General features: G+C 46.0%; 3 protein-coding genes across 3 annotated transcripts; 1 reads left to right on the forward strand and 2 right to left on the reverse strand.

The window, feature by feature from the left end:
• The first annotated feature begins 7,516 nt into the window (after positions 1-7,516).
• Positions 7,517-15,698, forward strand: LOC108033185 (uncharacterized). The gene is made up of 6 exons (XM_017107427.3): positions 7,517-10,157; positions 11,176-11,626; positions 11,767-12,281; positions 14,590-14,951; positions 15,076-15,265; positions 15,461-15,698. Exons 1-6 carry the CDS (start codon positions 7,517-7,519, stop codon positions 15,622-15,624), a joined length of 4,323 nt encoding a protein of 1,440 aa, XP_016962916.1. The 3' UTR covers positions 15,625-15,698.
• On the reverse strand, positions 12,353-14,422 carry LOC108033186 (uncharacterized). The gene is made up of 2 exons (XM_017107428.3): positions 13,184-14,422; positions 12,353-13,081 (listed from the first exon to the last, which is right to left on the reverse strand). Exons 1-2 carry the CDS (start codon positions 14,272-14,274, stop codon positions 12,559-12,561), a joined length of 1,614 nt encoding a protein of 537 aa, XP_016962917.1. The 5' UTR covers positions 14,275-14,422; the 3' UTR covers positions 12,353-12,558.
• A 76-nt stretch (positions 15,699-15,774) lies between the features above and the next one.
• On the reverse strand, positions 15,775-17,354 carry LOC108033187 (uncharacterized). Its single transcript, XM_017107429.3, has 2 exons — positions 17,088-17,354; positions 15,775-17,009 (listed from the first exon to the last, which is right to left on the reverse strand). Exons 1-2 carry the CDS (start codon positions 17,160-17,162, stop codon positions 16,491-16,493), a joined length of 594 nt encoding a protein of 197 aa, XP_016962918.1. The 5' UTR covers positions 17,163-17,354; the 3' UTR covers positions 15,775-16,490.
• Between the last annotated feature and the right edge of the window lie 508 nt (positions 17,355-17,862).

Here is a 17,862-nt window from a genome sequence, read left to right on the forward strand (position 1 = left end):
GTTGAAACATCAAAGATGACTTAAAGGATCTGTGCCTCCTCTCTATGAGTCCGTTTGACTGGGGGTGGTAGGCCGTCGTGTGTATGTGCTTACTTCCAACCAGATTAGCGAGATATCTGAAAACTGCTGACTCAAATTGTGTTCCTTGATCCGAGTTATCGGTTTTGGAGACCCAAATCGAGATATCCAGTGAGTCCAGAACGCCGTGGCTATTGTCTCAGCAGTAGTATTTGAAAGAGGTACAGCTTCTGGCCATCACGTAAATCTATCAATCATCGTCAGGCAGTACGGAGAGTTCTGTTGTAATGGCACAACTACAATGTCAAGGTGATCTTTTCTGGTGAGAGGTGGTTGTGTTTGTGGATCTTAGAGCGCTGGCAAGTTTGGCAAACTCTGCACCATTCAAGGACATCTTTATTCATCGAAGGTCATACGAACTTTTGGCGTTCTTGACGATCCGTTGACCGAGCACTGGGATGGGACAAACCATGAATGAACGAAAACACAGCATTGCGCAGGGAATTGGGTACATCGAACCCTTTGAAGTTTTAATGATGTGTTCCCTGCAAAAGGTGTACCAGTTCAGGATCTGACGCTGGCTCCTCTTCAATTTGCGATAATTTTATGGTAGTCGGCATTGTTATAAAGCATGTTCTTGAAAAAGAGAGAGGATCCTTTCACATGCAAAATAGTCGTGCAAAAGCTCTGGTGTCCATTCAATTCAATTCAATTTTACGTTGGTCGTTTTTCTTGACATCCTTAAGACACTCAGTGAGCGGAGCTTTTACTTATGTGTGATGATCGAGCCAAACATCTGCGATAGTATTTATAACGCCCAAAAATCGACCAAGTTGGCTTATGGTTTCAGGACGTGCATAATTAAGAATGGCATCTCTGCGTACGGTGGGTGGTTTAACTCCAAACTCGTTGATCGTACAGCTCAGAAATTTTACTTGAAATTGCCCAAACTGGCATTTGGTCTGGCTGATGCTTAGGCCATGCTTCTGAAGTACTTGCTAGACAGCCCGAAGATGTTTTTCGTGTTCAACGACCGAACGCGACGTTATAATATATTGTATATGTAAAAACAAATCCCTGTTGTCCATAAAGCGTTGAAATGTTTGAGTTCTTCTTAAACCAAACGGCATGTACAGAAACTCAATGAGTCCAAAAGGAGTGCACACTGCGGTTTTTTGGATATCGTTTCCTGCCATGGGAATTTGGTAGTACGCTTTAACCAAATCGAGGGTTGAAAAAATCTTCTTTCCTCGCAGTTGTTCCGTGAATCTGGTACGGTAATTGAATTTAGTTTTCGATAATCTTCACACATAAAGTTTCGGCGAAGGTCCAAGTTCAGAGTGAAGTACTTTCCTTAAGTGTGAATGACTGTCTGGTTCGCTGCGTAGTGTCAGACCGCTCAGAGTAGTTTTGTGGTTAGCCAGCGTCCGTGGAATGACGGAAACCACAGATCCGGAGTCAACGAGGAAACAGATGTGAGATGTGCGATCGGCGGCGTGTAAGCGCTGTTCCAGTGGAACAGCTGACTGACCTCTGGGCTCGCTGGTTTAATTTGTGCTATCACACGAACGACCAGGATCGGACACACAGGGGAACGTCCATTTTGAGCGTTTTCTGAGTTTGAGGCCCAGATTTTAAGCGATGAACTGCGTGATCGTCCTTAAAATTGGAGACGTTTGACATCCTTTTTTACTTCTCGCAAATCGTAAAGGCGTCTGTTCCTTCAGCGCGCAAATTCTTATTGTGATCGTGTTTCGTACAATAAGTAGCTTTTACTATAATTTTGCTTTCCGGGGTCCCCACTAGGGCGAAGCGTGCTTGCCATTAAAGTTTATTGATTGATTAAGAAATACAAAGGTTATTAGCATTACTCAAACACGTGTGTCGCTCGCTGATGCTTGCCGATAACTTCTGCCAGAGTTGCCACTTCGTTCTTCTAGTCCGCTGGCAAGCTTTTGCTGGCGCTGCTGCCACATTAGGTTGCCACAAATGAAGCCAATTAATGAATGACACAAACAACTAAGAAGACAAGGAAGAACGCTGTAGTCGAGTGCCTCGACTATCAGATACCAGTTACTCAGCTTGAGAATTAAAATAGCAAAATAAAAATGGAAATATATAAGTACTATTTTTGTATTTGTCATGTGGGCGGCAGACAGTTTAAACGTCCTTTGGCGTTAGAGTGGGCGATTATTTTTTTAGGTCAATCGAAAAGTTTTAATGAGACAAATAAATTTTTGCAAAAAAAAAAATTTAGGATGACAACTGTGGCCGACACAGTTTTGGGCGGCTTGTGGGCGTGGCAAATAGGTATCGATGAGACAAATACGTTTTTCCAAAAAAAATTTCTAGCATGACAATTGTGGCCACCACAGTTTTGTGCGGTTGGTGGGCGTTAAAGTGGGCGTGTCAAATTTTTGTTTGGTCAATCGATAGGTATTGATGAGACAAATACATACATATCTGTTAAAATATTTTTCTCTTATAAAAACTGTAGGCGCTACAGATTTTCGCGGATTGTGGGTGTTTGAAACAAAATTGCGCTGCGGAGGAAGCCCAGGAATCTGCATGCCAAGTTTGACTGTTCTAGCTCTTATAGTTTAGCGTTTATACGGACGGACGACAGAACGGACAGACGGACATGGCTAGTGATCCTGATCAAGAACATATATACTTTATGGGGTCGGAAAAGCTTCCTGTTATATACTATCCGACGAATCTAATATACCCTTTTCTGTACGAGTAAGGGGTATAATAACGAACTAAGTGGATCGCTAGTTAAGCAGTAAGTGAAGAGCAGTAAGAAGGTACTAGGTGAGCCTTTAACTTATAAAGAATGAAGAACTAGTGGTTTTAAAAAAAAATATTATTATTACTCATACTTTTAGCAGGATTTGCAACATAAGATAAATAAAACACAGCCACTTTCACCCTAATCTACAAGTTGAAGAACAATTCTTGGCATATTCAATATCAAAAATTATTACATCGAACTGGGAAACCTTTAAATAAAATTCGATTTCCCTAAAGAAATAATCTACTATGAAAGCAACGTTTTAACTGTGCCCTATTATTATTGATTTGTGCAAAATTATTAATAAAACCAATAGGCAAAGGCGGTGAGAGAACAAAGAGTTGCAGTAATAAATGTGCACAGTAAAAAGTTATGGCCCAATTTAAAATAAAAATAAAGGTTAAATATAATTAATTTAAATATACATTAACACATTTTTGCCAGGTTTAAAAATACCACCAAAAAATAATTAAAGATGGAAAGACCAAGTAAACGAGGCACTTTTAAAAAACTTTTAGTATTTCTTGTACTTCAAGTGAAGTTTTTTAAAAATTCTGGTTGAAAGTTTGCTATTTTCTTCCAGTGCATTTACACACTGCGCATCGCGGGACACACGACAACTATTTGAGCACATCGCTCAATTGGAGACGGGCGGCAGCCTCAGAACACAAAGAAGCGCCAGTTCAACCCTGAGACCCTGTCCCTGGCCTTGAAATTAGATGGACAGTCCATAAACCCATAGACATAACATATATGCCTAGCCAGCCCGCAAGATCGAACATTGTCCTCTAATTTGCACGATTCGACTTTTCCTCGGGTGATGGGTGGGATTGACTATAAAAAGAATCACATTTTGGGTCAGCCGACCCAATGACGAATACAATCTAGCCAGAACGTGTGTGGATCGAGAATGTATATACACCATACTCTCACTCAAGATAAACACATTTGGCAAAGACGAGGCTATTAAATTTAAGGCTGACCAAGAAATATTTCAGCAAAACTAATTTTCATAGTTCTTAGATAAATTTAGATAGCTTCGCGTATATATGATAATAGGAATATTTGTAAACCTATGAGTTAAACAAATTTCTTATATCCGTAGGGTATTCCAAATTCAGTAAATTGTTTGCATTGCTTATTAATTTCTTCAAAACAAAACAAGAATAAATTAATAAAAAAGGAATGCTATGTGCTAGCTGTTAAATTATATATGTATTGTTTTCATTTGAGTGTCGCTGAACTTCTGCTAATGGGTTTCAATTATATTCCGAATTAGCTGCAAACATTTTTTATCTTTTCAATATTTTTATCATTTCAAGCGGGATTATCTCTCGGGGTGGAACATTCCATTAGCTGTGTATAAATAAATATATCGTTTTTTTTATTATTTTTAGGACAGCGAAATTTATGAGAAAACGTGAAAATTTTCCACTATCGCGTGCCAACATTTTGAAACAAAAAAAACTATGGTTTTTGTTCTACGTTCTTCTTGTTGAAGCAGCATTTTAAAAATGTATTTAAAATAATTTTAATAATAAGTATACCAATATATCACAATATATAAGCTGTTTCGAATGGCGTTTTGGTGACAGATCAAGTAGAATCGAATAGTATTTTTCTCATTTGAATAACCGCCGAGTATGTAACCCCCATTCGAACTGCTGGTGACTTTCGCTTTTAAGCCTAGCCACTTCTTAACTCATACAAAACAGGTAGTTCTGCCTTGGCTTAGCCCACATATATAAGAAGTGGTGTGCCTCGATATCTAGACATCTATGTGGAACCCCTGACATGCTTGGCTTCTGCCTAGATCGCCGAGCGAAAAGAAAACTTGCAATTAAAAACGCTTTGCCTTTACTTCGTTGTCTTTCCCCGGCGAGTGCGGCTTTTGTTTATATTATTCACTGGATTATTGTTATTAAACGTCATGCGGACCGTCCCCCTTTTATTCGCTTGAGGCGTTTTCGAAGCGTTTTCGTCAATTGCCGTTGGCTTGAAACGCTAAACGTTTTTTAGTAGCGCTCCAGTAAGTACGTATGCCCAGAGAATATTATTGTGCTCAGTGCTGGTAATTACCCAGCGACAGATAGACATACCTGATTTTAGGGGCTGGGTCACCGCCCCTCGGCGAAAGTCACCAACAACAAGCCGAAAAGAAGTCGGCACAAAATTATGAACACAAAAATATCATATTTAATTGCAGAATGCGTAGAAAGTGAAAGATCTGAAGAGTCGGCCGTGGATTAAGACATTGTCGCCGTATCCGAAACGGGAATCTCGATCTCTTGACTCGTTCTGCCCCTGTTCCAAGTCACTTCACGCCATTGTCACCCCTTCTGAAAGCGAAACGATACGAGCGGAGAATTTCATACTCGACAATAAAGGCGTTCATCGAATTATTCGTATGGAAACCAAATAAGAAAACCAACTTCGATCTTATTATCTAATTATTACATTACCTTCTAAAATAGTTTATATCGATTTAATACAAATCTATTGATTGTTATTGCCTATGCTTATGAACAGAGACCTGTATCCGAATCTGAAAATTACCCTCGATGGACCGATGGACTTCAAGCGTTAATTGTTTCCCACATACTAATGACAATTTTCTTTTAATTTATAGCCTTGTCCAGCCATTCCATGCCAGTCCAAACACAGCTGGGCGATCGGATGAGCCATCGGATTGAATTGTCGTCATCGCCGGCAATTTGATGTTGGCTTTTAGAGCCTGTGCCCGCCCCTCCCCCACAGCCGCCCACCGCGGGACAAGTCCGACCTGTTGGCCCCACCTCCGGCGTCTGATCCTCCAGAAAGGCAAGAAGCGGTGCCGCCTAAGTGGGTCACAAGTGCCACGGCCACACCACACAGAAAAATCAGGGAGGAACGCTAAAGTCGAGTGACTCGACTGAAAGATACCTATTAACTGGGTAACGAATTTCGAATTTCGAAATTAAGGTTAAGTCTGGCTGGTATTCACCATTTCCCCATTGATGGTAGTTGTTCCTAAGCTATCGAAGTAATTTTGAATTTTTTCCTTTATAAATATAGACCTAATTAACATTTACATATGTCTTTAAAAAATGTCGTTATAGATTTTCGGAATGTGCATTATCAATCCCAACTTCATAGTTCTTATAGTTTTCAATTTGTCAGCGTTCATGAAAATGGATAGTTGAATAGACAGACGGACAGTTACACGGACGGACGGACAGACGGACGGAGAGGCGGACATGGATAGATTACACAACTATGGATCCCGATCAGAAATGTATGTTCTCTATTGGATCGGAAATGTTTGTTACCTGTTACAAACATTTTAAGGAACACAATATACCCTTTAACAACGAAAAAACTTGATATTAATAAAATCTAATCTCTAAAGAAATGAATTCTGTTGATGTTAATTAAAATAAGTTTGGTAGATCCGTGCACTTAATGACTAAATTTGTACAGGAACGGAGACCTTTACATTTTTGTAATATCAAAAATGTATAATTATAAGATTGCTATTTAATATCAAATTGATGTTGATCTTTTCTTCGTGTGCACTGCACATACTGGACACTATTCACACAGTTTATACCACAAACAAATGACCTGGCCGAGATCGCCACCACATGCTGGCTTATACGATTCGCTGGGATGCGTGCCTCCATAAAGCCAAATCACTTGGCGAATACTCAAGCTCACTCAGAAAAACAGTGAGAGAAAATTCCAGTTACGCTGAGATTTCACAGGTATAAAAATACAATTTTTCTATTTTTTTTATTTTATCATAAAAACTTAAAAAATATATATATAACTGAAAAAGTTAGAAATACTTTATTTTGTTTAGATGAGGTTAAGCTTTTATTTTTTGTTTTGCCTTGAGTAAGCAAACAGAAATACCGCACTAATACTCCATATTTAGAACAGGCCAAACTATTAAAAATATTCAAAGAAACCAAATGTACCATATGAAAATTGTTATTTTTGAAACTATCATATTTTGTATACTTCAAAAATAAATGTATTAAGTGTTTTGGAATGTAAGTTGCTCAGGAATATAAATATATATTTTTGGCTCTTGGCTGACGCTGCCATAAAATGTTTTTTAAATTCTTTATTTTTAAAATATTTATTTATTTCGAGTATTTATTATTGTTATTCATTAATTACAAATTTTGTCTAGTACATTTGCCGAGATAATTTGCAGTTCTGAGAGTGCCTTTGGTAAGCAATATAAATTCCCACCTATATAGGATGCAACCAAGACCTGCTCATATTCTCTGGTATTATTTCTGGTCGTACTTTCGATTCAATAATTTTTCCAGCAGTTAACCCTTGGTTGCCCCATTGGCGATTAGATCGGCAATTTGGCACGGCTCGATAACTGTCGCAAGGCCAGTTAAGAAGATAGTTGGTGGTTGCCAGTTGCCAGTTGCCAGTGAACTGCGGCCAGAACGTTCGACAGGTTGGGCGGTTAGGAGTGCAGAGGCCCAGCCTCTGGAGGAGGGGAGGAGCGGCTGGAGGAGGAGGCGGCGTTACGGGCCAAAAGCCAAGTGGCCGGAACTGCGATGGCGAAGGGGCCCGAAGACGGGGCTTTCTCCGACCGGCTGAGTTGGGCCTGCGACTTGGGGCCCGTTTCATTTGCCAACCAGCCGCGCAGCCAAACAGTCATCGTCTTGGTCGTCGTGGGGAATCGTCAGATCGTCGAGAATGGTAACCGGGCTGCCCGTCTTTCTCTCGATCGTGTTCGCGGTCAATGTCTGGGTCTTGGGCCATCAAAGCGGCGCCATCGATTTCGGCTACCATCCGAGTGCCGAGGAGTTCGACAGCCTAGTGCGCCACAGCTGGGGTCGCGATCTCCTCCAGCGTCGCGTCCCAGACCGCCGCTTCGTGCCGCGCTACCAGCACCAGACCTCCATTCGCTTCGCAGCGCCCGAGCTGGACTTCCAGCTGTTCGACCAGGATCCCGACCAGGATCACCAGCACTCGCAGCCGTACGTCTTTGAGTCCGTGGAGGACACTCAGCCGGGATCCTCCGTTTCCGACCAGTTCCATGTGCAGAGCGAACTGCTGGAGATCAAGGAGCCGAGTCCCAGGCCCAAACCAAAGCCACAAGCCCTAGGCAGCCACAACGCCAACGGCACCACATTTCCCATATACTTCACCCACCCAACCACCGGGATTGTGTACGCCATCAGCCAGGTGGGAGTGGGTCAAAGTCCAAGTGTTGCACCCACCCAGAGTCGCAACGATAGCAACTCGATTGCCATTTACGTGACCAAGGCGCAATACGATGCCGATCTGGAGAGTCTGCGAAGGCAGTACGAGCAGCATTGCCAGTCCATACCGCCTGGCACGGTCATATCCACTCTGAACCCAGTGCACAATGGAGGCACCACCGCGAGGCCTCAGATCATACGGCTAAAGAAGCCCCAGAGCCCGGGGGCCAAGCCCAGCAACAAGCTACCCAGGCCCAGTCATCGACCACCGCCGGTGATGGTCACCAGTGGACCCATCGATCACGTCAGCGATCAGCTGCTGAAGCTGCCCCACCGCGGCAGCAGCACCACCACCAGCACCACCACTTCAAGGCCAAACACGCGCCGAAAGAAGCGCAAGAAGAAACCAAAGAACAAGACTAAGGTGACCAAAAAGAGGCCGGGTTACGGGGCTAATAGTACCCGGAGTCCCCAGGGTGCCCTGCCCATCATCTTGGGCAAGAGGCCCAGCACCACCAGCACCACCACGCGACCACCGCCGGCTTACACGCAGTTGGAGAAGCCACATATGCCACAGGCCACGTTGCCCACCTCCAATGTCTTCAGCCAGCATCTGCTTAGAACTGGCGAGGAGCCACCGGAAGAAAGTGTTTCACTGGGAGAACAGGAACCCCACGAGGTGGTCGAACCACTAGGTCTCAGAAGACGGCGCTCGCTGGCGGATGCGGCGGGGAGAATTGAGGAGGTAGAGGGTGGCAATGGAGCAGAACTAGTGGAACCACTCAATCTGAGAAGACCATCTTCTTTAAAGGCACTGACCAAAACCAAGGTGCTAAAAAGTATTCTTAAAAGGTCAAGAAAGAGAAGAGAAATAGGAGGATCATCTAGCTCTAGACGACAAGGTTCTGAGAAGAATGTAGAAACAAAAGAGTCACCAGAAGGAAGTGATGGTACTGGAATTCTTCACCCTAGACATCGTCGCTCTTTGGATAAGCCTTATAGTGGAACTAGTGGATCTACAAAAGGATCGCAGAAGGTACTATCAAAAAAGGCCCAAAACCTAATATCAACAGGGTCCCCAAAGGAAGTAGCAGCGCGACGAGTGAGTACGCCTAGAAGACGCTCTCCCAAGGGAAGCTCCAGGAAAAGAAAGACCAAACAGCAGCCACCGCAGACCAGCCCACAGAAGGACACGAGCTCAGGAGGTGGGGTCCACTTGCCCATCGCTCTGCATCTGCTCCACAGAAATCACAGCCAGGATGAAGCCCCCAAAGTAAACCTAAGTACCAACCAGAAAATCAAAAACAAAACTATAACTAAATCAAAAACTAAAACTAAAACAAAAGAACGCAAGCGTGGGAGACCCGAGCTGCCCAGCTTTGACATATTCGAGCTGATGTCGGATGGGGACTACGAGGATGAGGAGGAGGAGGACGACGATGACTACTATTTCGAGGATGGGGAGAAGAACCAGGACGGGCCAGTCAGCACGGAGGCCCAGAGTGATCTCAAGGAGGATAGCAGTTCCGCGGAGGAAGGCGCTGATTTCGGGGCGATGGTTGAGGAGGAAACCACGACCACAGCGACCATATCGAGCAGTGAGGAGGAGGAGGAGGATGCCACCTCGAGCACCAAGAACTCCATGGCCAAGAAGAAGATTCGCATCAGGAGGCGGCCAGTGGACTCAGATGAGGATTACGACGACGACGAGGACTCCGGCATAGGCGGCTTCTTTCGCATGATCTTCTACCCCGTCCAGTTGGCCATGTCGCGACTCATGGATGGCTTCGGCAGTCCCGATGACGAGGACGACAAGGAGCCAGCCAGTCCACCCGTTTCGAAGTACCCCAGCTACACCCTCTATCACAGTGCCCACAGCAACGAGGCCTATGCCGAGCCGGAGGACGAGGACGCGGAGGAGGACGAGGGCGAAGACTCCTCCTCGCTGGGCAGCTGGTTTGGCTCCTGGTTTGGCCTGCAGCGACGCACCAAGAAGATCGGCAGCACCACGACCACCACCACGGTGCCAGTGCCCCTGCCACCACCCACCAAGGAGCCACCCGGCTGGCTGGGGTCCTGGTTCGGATTCGGGGGGACCACCACGGAGGCGGACGCCGAGGACGACTATGACAGTGAGTACCGCCAAGAAGAGGAAGAAGTTCAGAAAAATACATTATAGTAAACCTTACACTGATAAAAAACGTGGTAGTTTGAAGGACTATTCAATTTTAATTCTTTTTGCTATGTTTTCGTTAATTGCTGTTCTTATTTACTTTAAATAAGAAAACAACTAATTTAACAAGTATAGTTCATTTAAAAATTTAAAGCTATTTTTTTTAATGACGTAAAATGTTTTCAGAAAATTTAATTATATTTTTTACGTTGATTTAAATATTTTCCTATTAAATCAAGCAATTTAATGTGTTTTGTACTTAAAATTACTAAACTTTTTCTGGATTTGGTTCCAATATTTAAAACTAACTTCAGAATTCAATATGTAGATATTTATTTAAACTATTTCATTTGTATCAGTGTATGAATGGGAGAAGGGGATGACTACTTCCACGAGTACGACAAAGGAAAAGAATTTCAAACTAAATACAATTCTTAAGAAATGAAAGCTAGTGACTATTAGTGTGATTAGTGATTATTGTGACTACCACAATTTAGAGTTCAATACAGGACAATGTAACTTCAAATTCAATTTATAGAGAGAATTGCATATTTTATGGGGATACTGTTGAGATATCTGCAGAAAGATATTAAATTTGTAACCAATAATCATAGGGTAACAAGAAGCAAAATCCTCAAGCTTCATTAGTTCTGAAAGAAATATAGTAAGGATGATTTGGCAGTTTACCCATATTTATTTCTGTACTTAAAATTTTTGTTTTATTCACCAACATCATATTCATGTTTGCCTTAACATATAATTACCGTGCAATTAAAAGCAAACTCCCCGAACTTCTTGTTGTTCGAGCGGTTCAGTTAATAGCGAGATTGGCTGAATGAGCAGGGAGATAAAGGGACAACCCAGAACCCATTAATTGGCTAACGGCGCGGGTTCTCGTTTACCTTCACGCTTTCTGCACCGCGAAGAAAAGCGAAAGAAAAACAGCCCAGGCCAATACATGACTCTTCCCCCAACAGAATGGTTTTCCAGCTGGTTCGATTCGGGGCCGAAGCGAAAGGTCAGGCGTCGTTCCACCACCTCCACGTCGACCACCTCAACCACAACGACCACCCACACCCCGTCGGCGGCGGCCCAGGTGCCCATCCTGACCATTGTGGACCCGCTGAGGAATCCACAGAACTGGATCGGCATACTGGCGCACCACATTGTCAACTCCACTGGCAGTGCCATTTCCACAACCACCAGCAATCCGCTGCTCCAGGCGCTGGCCACTCGGATGACCACCAGGGGAACCACTAGCACCTCAACCACCACATCCCGACCGGAGGCTCCCAGGCGCATCAGCTATGACAAGTACCAGATTTGGAGGCTGAAGCCGCAGGATGAGGAGCAGGTGCGCGCGCTGGAGGAGTTCAAGAAGGGCGAGGACGGGGTCAAGATGCACTGGCTCAAGGGACCCAGTCTCAGGTGAGTTGCCGGCAAGCCACATGATGCTAAAGAATTTGCGTCTGTAAAGATTGTGCATTCCCCTGTTACACAAAGCCTTACTTGGAAATCATAGCATAGTTTTCTTACACTTTATATTTTTGCTCATCTCATCCTTTTAGAGGACTCACAGACGTCTTAGTGCCGCCCAAGATGCTCGTAGACTTCCAGGGCACCCTGAACTACGAGAACATAGCCCACGAAGTGCTCATCTTTGATGTGGGCAAAGCCATCGCCTATGAGCTGACCAAAGAGGATTATCTCCACACCACCCGTCCCTCAAAGCCGCGACCCACTGTACCGCCGCCCATGACCTGGAATCGGTACCACAACCACGACGAGATCGTCAAGTACCTGGAGACGGTGCGTATGCGTCACCCACAACTGGTAGAGCTCATCCACATCGGCCGCTCCTACGAGGGCCGTCCCCTGATTGTGGTGAAGATCGAGTCCAAGCAATCGGCGGCAATGGCGAATAGCGACGGTCTCCACACCATAAAGCGGCCCAAGCGGAAGCGGAAGTCGGGCCAGGCTAACGCCGTGTTCGTCGAGGCCGGAGCTCAGGGTCTGGCTTGGATCGGACCTGCGACGGCCACCTGGATGATAGCCGAGCTGCTGCGACTGATGAAGACAAACAGTGAGTGGAAACCATTTATATTCCCAAAGTGACCCTAATTCTTGAAAATTAGGGATTAAAAACCAATTAAATCAATTTGTGCGTATTCGATGCGAGCTTACAAGGTGCCCACATCTTAAGTTCGTTGTTAGAAAATGTATTGAACCTTCAATTTTCTAAGAAATTTCCGAATTTTTGCCATGTAGTTTATGGAAAATAGTCCTCCCAGTCAGTCCCTGGTCATTTGTACTGGTGTTCTTTTTTTGGCGCCCAACGTGGGGCGGCGGATTCTTGGCGGTTATTGCATCATGTGGGCCACCGCGTCACGCAGCCAGAGGACGATTGTGGGCGGCTGCTTCATCTCCGTTGGTATGGCATATCGCCTGGAGCTCAGGAAAATGGCCCGTCCTTCGCAGTCGGTGTAGCGTGTCTTTCGGTGCGAGTGGAAGTCTATTTTGGCTGCGCAAGAGCTCGCCCTCCTGCAGCCACCTGCTTCGTTCGGCGCCCTCTTGTTCTTCGGCTTGTACGCACAGCTCTTGGTTTTTGGGGCACAGCTCTTGGGCTTGGCCTTGGACTTGGTGGACCTGTGGAACGGGCACATGCCACCGCCCTTGGACCTGGAACGGGCTCGGTCCCGTGAATGACAGCAGGCTCCACTGCGGTTAGTCACCTGCGAAATGGCGAACGCGATGAGCAGCAGCCCGAATACAATGGCCACCGCCACCTGAACGTTGCGATCGGCGTTCTTCAGGTCCACCAGCAACTGGACGACATGGTAGCCCAGAGTGATCCAGAATGTTATGGTGCAGATGGCGAAAAATCTGGGGTGGAAGGTGTAATCTTAAATACCACAAAAAACTAAGATTGATTGGTCACTACCTATTAAAATAGGGATGGACCTGAATCTTTGCAAGAATACTCACACTAGCACTCCGAGGACCTCGAGCAGGAAGGTAATGAAGAAGTTCAACTGGTCACTGCCGAAATCTGACCCCATGGATCCCCGCTGTCCAGGGGGGCCGGGCTTATAGCCTCCCCCAGCGGCATATCCTCCAGCAGGACCCACTGCCGGTCCTTGAGCGCCACGCAGGGCGCTGTTCACAGGTGGACCTGCCTGTTGCATTACCAAAGCGGGTCCGGGAGCTGCTGGTCCTGGTATAACGAAGCTTCCGGGATCGATGCCATGAGCCTCACCGCATCCAGCATCGCACCCCGTCCCATAGCCACAGTCCTCATCGCAATTAACGCCCAAGCTGCATCGATTGTGGCCCAGCGTGGCGGTGCCCAGATGGATGGCGAACCCCAAAGTGTCCCTGCCGGCATGTCCCGAGGCGGGCTGGTGTTGCTGCTGCGTCCAGCCATGGCTGCAGGCTCCAAGGCTCGGAGTACTGTCCACCCGGATGTCGTTGCCATTGCCGTTGGACTCATCGGACTCCATGCTGCTGTGCCTGTTCTGTTCGTAGTACGAGTTCGGGGCGAAGTTGATGTTGCCAGTAGTGGACTCATCACGACCACCAGGAGTGGAATCGAAGCGCAGATTGCCTGTTCCCACCACGGATACGGACCGCTGGGAGGAGGTCCTGAAGACCTCCTCCACCTCCTCGGATATCCGGGGACTGTCCGAACTTCTGGCCATGCTGCCGAACGCCACCCCCACCAGTGGACCGTGCACTGCCGATCCTCGCGGACTTGCCGCCCCTGGAATGACCATCACTCCGGGATTCACATCCGAGCCATCCGATTGATCGGAATCCCGGAAGGGGGCGAATCCCACTCCGCCTTCCTCTGGATTTTCGGTCACATGCATGCCCCGCGAAGCTCTCGCGATGCGGGAAACCCTCTTCAGGCGACCGCCCAGAAGAGATGTGATGGTGGGGCCTCCATTGCCATCTGGTTGCTGGGAACTCACTCTGGAGGTAGCCGCTGAGGGGCCACCTCCTCCCCCGCCAACAGAGGGATTCGATTTGGAGCGCAAGAAATGGCGCGAGGACTTTCGGGGCCTTCGCCTCTCCATCGCCACTTGATCCTGATCCTGGGGCGGAACCGACTGGAGGACAAGTGGCGAGCTGTTGATGCCTAAAGTTGTTACTCAGCTCTCTAGACTTTCGGTGCTCCAAATATGTTGACTGCCGGACTGACAAGGGGTAGACTTATGTAATCTGAGTTGGGGCAATGGGGTTACGTGGATCGGATAAAAAATATGATCTTAACTTGGGAGAGAATTTTTTCGTTTTTCACCAATACATTTTTCTGCACCTCACATTGCTTTATAGAATATTAATATATTATTAAAAATTTGTATTTATATATTTTCTACCCATCCGAACAGAGACCAACGAGGACGTGGAGTTCATACGGAACACGACGTGGTACGTAATGCCGGTTCTGAATCCGGACGGATATGCGTACAGCCACGAGTACGATCGGTTCTGGAAGAAGTCGCGATCGCAGCACCAGGCTCCGCCGCCCAGTGGGCTCCTCGACTCGGCGATGACCTGGCTCCAGCAGAAACGGGGTCCCGACAAGGTCTGCTACGGCGTGGACCTGGACAGGAACTGGCTGTACCACTGGGGCAAGCGGGGCAGCTCCAAGGCGCCCTGCAACGAGTTCTACGCGGGTCCTGCGCCGTTTTCCGAACCGGAGACCAAGGCTGTCTCTGAGTTCCTCATGGACTACCGAACGCAGATTAAGGTGGGTCTAGAAAACATTTGATAAAGAAGTAAGATTAACCCTTCAAATTATTTTATATATAACTAAATATTCAAGCGAATCTTCGTATTTTTAAACGTTCATATTATATACATTATTTTTTCAGCTGTACATATCCCTGCAGGCCTATGGCCAGGTGATTTCCTACCCGGTCAAGGCGAACTCCACATTCAATTCAGAAAGATTGGACGATTTTCTGGATGTGGCAATGGTGGGCACTGACGGATTGCGCAAGAAGGGCAGTAAATCCCGATATAAGGTCGACGCATCCAACGATCTGATTGAGCAGCGTTCGGGTGCGTACTATATCTATAGGAAATTACTTCCTTATTTTTTAAAAATTAGATAAAATATCCCTGTTTTAAATTGAATAATTTACATAAAATGTATGTTATTACAAAATATTACATCATTACCATAAGTTTATAGATTATATAAGCGAGCTCCAGACTTGTTCACCAGCTAATCCCCTGTCATCCTCATTATTCCAGGCTGTGCGGATGCCTTTGCCGCCTACGAAATCGGAATTCCCTTCAGCTACACGCTCCAGCTGGCGGACAACGGGGTCCACGGCTATCTGCTGCCCAGCAGCGCCATCGAGCCCACGGCTCGGGATGCCTTCGAGATCATAAGCGGCATGCTGGACTACATTTGAGGCTCCGTTTTGGACAGGGGTTTCCAGGTCGGGAGCCCTAGGGACTCCGGTTGGGGGCTATATGTGAAAGAGTTTTAGTTCCTTTTTGACGGGCTTTGGTGGCTTGTGTTCCGGAGATCCCTCGACACATTTCCGGAACACATTCTCCAATAATATTACCTGCATTTATGTATTTATTCATTTCTGAATTCCAAATTTTTTTTACACTATTTACTTAAACTGAGATTTTTCGTAGCATAATAAATATTATTGTTATGTGTATGTGTATTATATTTAAAGATTACCTGCTTTTTTTTGTAGTTGTAAACCTGTTTAGAATAAATAGTATACCTAAATAAAGTCTATATTTAATCGAGCACTCGATTGCTTGGTTTTCGTATAACGATTTGCATGGATGCCATGTAAGGGAATATTTCCACCGCTTAGTGTTTCGCTAGATCTGTCGAAAGACTCGCACTATCGCAGTATTATATTTCCATATAACAAGGGTACAACATCTTCCAACATGTTACAATTGCTTGTGCCTGTGCTTTAGCCTAACAACAATTCCGTAGGGTATCTCTTTTTTGGAGATTTTCATAACATTGAAGTCTTTTCAGTGGAACTGCAGATCCAACCCCTGCTTGTTAATAACTTAACTTAAATATTCGTCAATTTCTACGCGAAGGTGTTTCAATGTCTTCGAAGCCCGGCAGATACTTGCCGGGCAGGTTGTTAACTAACTTATGGACTAAATGCGCGAGCGTACAACCGAATTTTAGTAGGTAACAAAGATCGTCGTACTGAGGATCTCGGAAAAGGGAATACTTGGTTTCGAGCTCTGTAAGGCACGCTGGTGGTGGCAAACGAGTGTCCCACGACTAAGACTAGTCGAATCCGTGGGACACCAGAATCCTCGACGAGAGCTGGGCAAAGTTCGTGTGGCACTCGTTGCCGTGGAAGTAGAGGCCGATGAGCAGCTTGAACTGGGCCGGCGACATGGGATACGGCTCCTGCGACATGACCACAATGGTGTCGATGGCCCTGGCCGCCTTCCGCAGCTCCGAGCTGGCCAGGATTTCGCGGTAGTTGACAAAGGAGGCCGAGCACTTGGCGATGTGGCGCACCATCTGGTCCGTGGAGCACTGCTGCATCACGGGACGCAGGAGGGCCTCCAGGACCAGGGACTGCAGGTCGAATACGATCAAATCTGGATGCCGCAGGGTCTCGGCACTGTCCTGCAGCTCCAGCAAGCGATTCGGGGTGCTCTCAACGTCCTGCACCTGCAGAATGACCAAGTACTTGGTGCAGCTCTGCGAGTTCAGGGCAAAACGCTTGGCCATCTCCCGCTGGCGACTGGTGATCAGGAAAACGCGCTTTTCCTTCAGGACAAAGCGTTCGCATAGCTATTTAAAGGAAAAAGAAAACCCATTTTCTTAACATTACTTTTAAAAGGCGAATTGAGTCCTAGGCTCTCCCCTTACCTTTGCCAGGTTAAGCGCGTAATCCTCGCTGCCCGTCAGGTATATAAAGTTGTTCACGCAGTCGCCTAAATTCATTCCTTGCAAAATGCTTGAAAATCAAAAATTTAATATCAAAGGAATTTCCAGGAAGCAGCCTGCCGCTCGATGTGTTGCCCAGTCAGCCGTTTTATAGCCAGATCTGGCTGTTTTCGGAGTGCGTCAGCCGGCAAATTTGTAGCCGGTTTGGCTATTACTCTAGCTATTTCGGTTAATTGGTGTTTTTTAACCGGCTAAGTCAATGAACTTTAATCAGTTATTTGTACGCTATCCCAAGCAAATTAAGCCCTTTCGAACACCCTCAAAATGTTTAAAATCCCTGACTTTGTCTGGGTTATTTTTAATTTGAGTTTACAACGGTAATGTTACGATCGATTGCAAACTGCTAATTATACGATACTATCGGCGGTTTTACTGTTTTGGAACCCAGTCAAAAGAACCCCATGCCAGTTCTAGAATCACCATTCGTTACGGCTTATTGACATATCAGAAATGCGATAGTATAAAATAAATGTTCTGCATTGTTTTTAGTAGAATATCGGTTCAAATAGGAACGAAAAATCTGGCGAGTTGGCAGCTCCCGCCCGCTGTGAGACCGTTTGTCATTGTCGTCCAACGCCTACAGCCAGAATGCACTAAAAAATCTCGCAAGCCGGCGCGCCACCTGGAGTCCACCACACCAACTAACGCCATAACACATATAGCTGCACTCTTCGCACGCCCGCCAAGCGGCCAGCGG

Source organism: Drosophila biarmipes, chromosome X, assembly GCF_025231255.1.
Source record: "Drosophila biarmipes strain raj3 chromosome X, RU_DBia_V1.1, whole genome shotgun sequence".
NCBI lineage: Eukaryota > Metazoa > Arthropoda > Insecta > Diptera > Drosophilidae > Drosophila > Drosophila biarmipes.